The 6,575-nt window shown below is 34.4% G+C and overlaps 2 protein-coding genes across 2 annotated transcripts; one reads left to right on the top strand and one right to left on the bottom strand.

The window, feature by feature from the left end:
* Positions 1 to 1,630: 1,630 nt before the first annotated feature.
* Positions 1,631 to 2,690, top strand: LOC113306827 (peptidyl-prolyl cis-trans isomerase FKBP53-like). The gene is made up of 3 exons (XM_026555743.1): positions 1,631 to 1,970; positions 2,091 to 2,170; positions 2,270 to 2,690. Exons 1-3 carry the CDS (start codon positions 1,958 to 1,960, stop codon positions 2,507 to 2,509), a joined length of 333 nt encoding a protein of 110 aa, XP_026411528.1. The 5' UTR covers positions 1,631 to 1,957; the 3' UTR covers positions 2,510 to 2,690.
* Positions 2,691 to 3,896: 1,206 nt separating this feature from the next.
* Positions 3,897 to 4,358, bottom strand: LOC113305354. The gene has a single exon (XM_026554409.1). The coding sequence runs from the start codon at positions 4,356 to 4,358 to the stop codon at positions 3,897 to 3,899; it is 462 nt and encodes a 153-aa protein (XP_026410194.1).
* Positions 4,359 to 6,575: the final 2,217 nt, after the last annotated feature.

Raw genomic sequence — 6,575 nt, 5'->3', positions numbered from 1 at the left:
TCCGCCGACTATCAGGGATTGAAATAACCAAGAATAAGCGTGTAATGGGAAGTTACGCGTTACCCAAGTCAGTACGTAGTCAAGTAAAAAAGTGATTAAAGGATTGATGATGATATTTATTTGCAGTTTATACTAAGTTAAGAAATATTTTTTTTGGGGTAATACTGCTACAGGCTTCCTTCAGAATGGTACCTTCAGATGGTTATCGTTATCGGCGTTGTTCTGTATTGTGCAGTGTTTGCGGTAAAACTCCAATAGCTTTATGCATGTTAAATCCTACGACGGTTGATTCATGCCCTCTTGACATTGAGTTCAACGAGGAAGAAGTGGTTTTTTCAGTTGATCATGACTCCTGCAGTGGGGAAATTAAAATTCATCTCAGTGGATATTACATTGGAAAATGTAGTAGTTCCGATGGTAAAGACAATAACGGTAAGTTAATCAGGAGCTATTTACATTGGTTTGCACTTGATAATAGTCGAATTACTGTAATTCTTCTTGTTGGTAATCATCTATTCATCTCAAGTCAAGGAGATTAATGAGTTGATTGAAATAATGCAGTTGCAGGGAATGAAATTGAAGATCAGGAACCAAAAGCTGGACTCGTCAAAATACGAAAGACAGTTAAAACAATTACCGAATACGCATATCCAAATGCCTAAAGCCAGTATTGATTCATTAACTGCTAAATGCTATTTTTGGGAGGGCTGCTTTTGTTGCAACAAAGTTTGGTGCAGCCTACTTGTCAATATGCGTACTTCTGACGATGGATTATTGACGGACGAATGTTTTTCTTTCTTTCCTTCATCTTAATAGATCATCTGAACAACTACTTTGTTAATCTTAGTTACTATCTGAAAGGGGAACATCCTGTGTTTTCTTTATATTATATCTTATCTTGTTAAGTGAGGTTTATTATCTTTCAGTTGGAAGCTTTTGATGCTATCTAGCAAGTTATCCTGCGAATCAAGGTCATATCAGGGAACAAATGCTTAGTCTCTAGGCAACACAATTATTTAGAAAACATGCAAAAAAAAAAACAAATTTAATTAGGGAAAAAAATGACCAACTTAATTATCAGACGAGGTCAGGGAGATGCCATATGAGTTTGATAATATCGATGCTCTAAAAACACTAAGGGGGTTTCCTCCTTTTATTTGCACAGTCGCTACGACTACGAGTGTGATCCTCTTCATGTGGCGGTGTTGTACACATTCGCTTATGCTCCTAAATGGTCTTCCAATCCAATTTCAAATACAAAAACACAACAACAAAAAAGAAGTAAATTGATTTTTAGATTCAGTCGGCAATGCACAATGTTAGTTGCTGTCTAATAAGGACCTTCATAGTTCAGACCTTTAGATAGGTGTGTTACAGTGGTCTAACAGTTATGGTGAGATAATTCGGGCATTTGGATCATTGGATGTGTACGTAAATGGCTGTTGATTTTGGGTCTATTTGGAGTGGGCTTTAGTAAACACTAAACACATGTCCAGTGTAAGTTGGTGATTCGGTGATGATCTTCATGAGTATCTCTTTCTTGAAATTTTATTCAAAAGCTGACTGGTTGCTTTAATTTGCTTTTCTATATGCTTCCCTGCTTTTGCTGGGGTCAATAATTAGAGCAAGATTGTGAAAAAGAAAAAAATGCCCTTGTTGATGCGGAACTTGACTGGTTGAATATTACGTTCATGTTTTAAATACAGTGTGTTTACTAGTAAGCTTTTGAGCAGTTTCATGACCTGTTTGGTCTTTAATCATCTACTTCTAGCTGTTAAAAAGAAAGATATATAGTTCCTCAGGGGATCATTCAGGGTTTTATCATAGCAGTCGAAACTTTGCCAAATATATGCTGTTTTGGCGTTAAAACCCTGAAGGAGTGTATCGATCATCCTCACTTGGGTTTTCGCATTGATCCATTGGGTCATCTTGTCAGAAGTTAGATCCGTATACGAAAATGACTTTCTGGGGTAAGATTTAAAGTGGTATTATTTTCGTGATTTTTAGATCTATTTTCATTTTTTTTTTCTTTTGGATGAAATTCAATTAGCTGAGGTGTTTTCTTTTCCATGCTGACTTCTGATGATCAGGGATCGAGTTAAAAAAAGGAACATCTGTGATTTACGATCCGAGGTTTAACAAAGTAAAAGGAAAATTACGTGTTACAAAGGTTAGTATTCGAATGCCAATATAAATTAATGTTCTCGATATATATTTTGCATTTGAACTCTATTTTGTGATCCTAGTATTTTTTTATTTTTTGCTGCAGGCTTGTTTTGGGGTTGGTACTATTACATCTAGGTGTCTTGTAGAGTGCCGTCTTAGAGGTCAAATTCCGATAGTTTTATGCTGTCTAGATATGCCTGGTGCTGGTCGAAGTAACATGTGCTCTCTGGATATTGAGTTCGGATTGGACGATGGGGAAGTCCAATTTTCAATTAATGATGATTGTGGCAATTTCAACGAGTCAAACAGCGTTTTTCTATCTGGTTACATTGTTGAAAAATGAAGTTGCACCCACCACTACTAGGAAGAAGTTACAGTTTTATGGAGATGTTTATTTTATCATGTTTTGGAATGTATGTTGTTGAGTTTGACTTTGATACTTGTACCGCTAATAAAATGTGTGAGCTATGTCCAATGTTTAACTTTGTTTGTCTGGCTATTCCAGTGTTGCCCTTAATTATCGCTGAACAGTGATTTGCAACACTAATGATCTAAATTGAGGTCACTCGTGCATTTATGTCGACTAGTAAAAACGCATGAGCAATGCACCTGTAGACTTAGGGCTATCAACAGTACTTACCGAAATGGTAAGTGGCTAAGTCAGTACCATTATTGATGATTTCTATCTGAATTCCGATACCGATAAATTCCGTCGAAAGATGATTTCTACCGGAATTCCGATACCGATAAATTTCGTCGAAATTCTCAAAAAACTAACCGATATCGTTTCGTTAAGGTTATCGGATATCGGTAACATTACCGATAATTTTCTTATCCGACAGTGTTACATGACCTGTTTTTTAGACCCAAATTCAGTTCAAAATAAGAAGTTTTGAGTTCAAAATCTATGCCAAACACAAAATAAACACATACAAGTCCTCCAAATTACTTAGTTACATGTTCTTACAAAAGAAAACACGAAATGTGAGTTTTCTTAACTTGTAAGTTGTAAGCGGCCTGCCTGCAGCATGCATTCCTCCTTCCTTACTCATTAATCCTTATACATTCAACTTCAAAGTATTTGTACATCTGCATTTCAAATAAAGTGAAATGTGTTAGTTTGCAGTGCAATAAATATGAAAGTAAAGGAAAGGAAATGAAAATTACTAACCAGTATTAGCATTGTCATTGAGATCTGGCAACCAATCACTTAAGCAAAGCAATGCCTGAAGAATTTCTGGAGCTAATGAACTTTTGTGTGTTGTAAGGACTCTACCACCAGTACTGAACATGGATTCTGATGTTACACCTGTCACTGCTACAGTCAACACATCTCTTGAAATCTTTGCAAGAGTTGGTACTTAGGAGCATGATTCTTCCACCAACTCAATATATATCAAACCTCAATTCTTCTGTGGGTGTGCCTTTAGGAAGCAGTGGTTCCTCTAAGTATTTCTCCAACTCTGACTTCTGAACCTCAACCTCGCTGCTTTCCATCATAAATTTATTGTACTCAAAATCACTTCTATTTATTGTAAAAGTCTCAATTCTAGCTGAATTACCAAAATAATCTGGAGCTGTAGAGTTTATTTGATAAGAAGAAAAAAAAATGCATTGAGTGAGTACAATAGTTATGCACTTCATGTAATCTCTTAAAAAAACTCTATCCATATAGTTTTATAACTAGGATCTAAAACTATTCCAATGCTCATCAACATGTTACATTCTCTTCAATAGCTATCAAACTTTGACCTCATCTTCAATCTCATTTCTATGATATACACATGATCACTAGTTTCGCATCCTTTAATGCATTTATTGATATCATACACCCCATTGTAATACATATTTGTTTTTGGATACTTAATCCCTGCAAATTTGGTTGAAATCGCATCAAACACTTCCAAACACTCACATATATGTATTGCTTGTTGACACTCCTCAGAACTTGGTAGTATAGTGAAGTCAGAATCCAATTCAGCTAGCCTAACAAATCCTTGTCTCGAATCAACGACATCCTTAATTATCTTAAAGTTGGTGTTCAATCTGGTGTCCACATCTAAACTAACAGACCTTCCAGGAAGCATAAACAGTGTTATAGCATTTGCAAACCTCTCTTTTTTATCCTGTCTTGACTTGACATATTTCACATACTCTATAATTACATCTATAAATGGAGCAGATACTTTCATCTCACACAATACAATTAAATGCAATACATGATTGCTACACCTCATTTGAAACAAATCCCCTAAAAAACTAGACAATCCTTGCTACTAAGCCAAGTCTTCATATTTGCCATCATAACATCACTAGATTTAGCACTGTCAGCATCTAAAACTACAAACTTATTATCAATGTTCTAATCTAGAGCTACTAATTTCACAAAATCTTCTAGAACTTCTTCAGTATGTTTTGACGGCATTAAAATTTATGTTAGTTCTTTCTTAATCAGTTTCCATTCATCATTTATGTAATGCATTGTCACACAACAATAACTATATTTTGTATGTTTACATGTCCACATACCTGTTGTTAAACTATATTAGATTTTGTTGTTAAAAATTGATCTTGTAATTGCACTTTGAACTCAGCATACAGTTTCATGATATCTTTTCTAGTTGTATTCCTACTGTGACACTTAGCAGAAGGATTCAAAGACCTAACAAACTCTTTAAAATATGCAGGCTCAACCATATTGATTGGGTAATCATGCTTGGAAATCATCTTAGCAACAAGTATTCTAGTAGCATCATGATCATATTTCCAATTAACTAACTTAGTTTGTGTGTTACCTGTTTTGATTGCAATTATTCATGTTGATTCTCTGTCTTCTTTTTGCATGTATTTAGATGAGATCTCAAGCCACTGGTTCATTTTGCACTTGTTGCTTCAATTATCTTTTTGCAATGCTTACATTCACCTATAATTAGGTACACCTTCTTCCCATCTGCTCTAAGATTTGTAGTGAATATTCTTTCAAATTCATTCCATACATCTAACCTTGTTGTATGTAATTTCTTCTTTGCTTCAGTTACAACTGGATCTTCCTCTTCTTCTTCCCTTCTGGGACGAATCACAGATGTTGAGCTAATTTCAGAAACTTGAACACTCGCTTCTTGTGCTTGTAACTGTGAGGCCACTGAACTTAATGTATGGTTTGAATTCGAGGTACCAACATGATTGGATGCTCTTTGACTCTGTCATATTATTGTCCTAATTTGAACAATTCAGAAACCCTAAATTGAATAATTGATATACTGATTTTAACAACTGAATGGAAACCCAGATTTGAGCAATTGAACAAAAAACCTGATTTGCAGAATTGAACACAAACCTTAAATTGAACAGAAACCCTAGTTTTATAATACCTAAATCATTGATTCACTACTGCTATATAAGCAGAAAGATAAAGAGATGATGAGTCTAAGCTTTAATGGGAAGAAGAAGATGATTCAGAAGAAGATTCATAAGACGCAATAGAGAGTAAGGGGTTTATGTTCATAGATTACTCGATTTAGAAGAAGAAATGAATGGGGCTAAAGGTGATAACAGTTAGATAACCTTACATACTATCAGTATTAGTAGTTAACCAAACAAAATGTGCCTCATCCGATACTGTTTCGTTAAAATCATAATTACCGATAAAATTCCATTACCGACTTCCAATAATTGTCATGTAGGAAAATTACCTATAAAAACTCGGATCATTGGTAACGTCTATCGGAATTCGAAATCTTATAGATGGCCCTACCAGCGGTTCTTCTCTTTAATATTTTAAGAAATTTATCATTTTTAAGAAGTTCTTCTCTTTAATTTTTTTGGTTGCTTCTTTTTTAGCCTCTTATGAAATATGGATGGTTAATTGAACATCTCTCTGGCGTTGTCGCACATATACTAAACTTCTTCCACATGAAGTCGAGCTTGTTTTATGACTGACTACGAAGAACCAAACCCACCATTAGTATAACACTGTTAAAAGACATTTCCTTTTTATATTACAAAGATAATACTGAGATCAATAAGCTATTATACTACCATCCAACTCACAAAAAGAATAAACTGCTTTTTCTAAGCGTTATTATTTTTTTTATATTTTTTAAGTTGTCGTGTATCAGAATTTATAATCCAATTTCTTTATATTAGGTTGAAAAACTAATATAGTGAGTAAAGTATTCTTGTAATTTTGGTTGAAACTATCAGCCAATCCCTTTCTACATGAGGTAAATAATAAAAAAAAACGATTTTTTTTCCATTACAATTTTTTCGAACCCCTAAAACTTCTAAACAATTCTTCAATACAGAAAACATTTGACACCCTTAGTCAAAAGAGATCATTCTTAAAGCTTCCAATGATAATCCGTCGATACAACGAACATTTGATACCATTCGTCGAAAGAGATCATACA

This window comes from Papaver somniferum, chromosome 8 (genome assembly GCF_003573695.1).
Source record: "Papaver somniferum cultivar HN1 chromosome 8, ASM357369v1, whole genome shotgun sequence".
NCBI lineage: Eukaryota > Viridiplantae > Streptophyta > Magnoliopsida > Ranunculales > Papaveraceae > Papaver > Papaver somniferum.
Note: the sequence above shows the minus strand (reverse complement) of the source record. Positions and strands in the feature narration are given on the sequence as shown.

Bases quoted from the DNA above. Each gene is read 5' to 3' on its own strand.
- LOC113305354 (XM_026554409.1), bottom strand. From the start codon at position 4,358: ATGAAAGTATCTGCTCCATTTATAGATGTAATTATAGAGTATGTGAAA.
- LOC113306827 (XM_026555743.1), top strand. The intron at 2,171-2,269 runs GTTAGTATTCGA...TTTTTGCTGCAG, and splicing joins GAAAATTACGTGTTACAAAG to GCTTGTTTTGGGGTTGGTAC.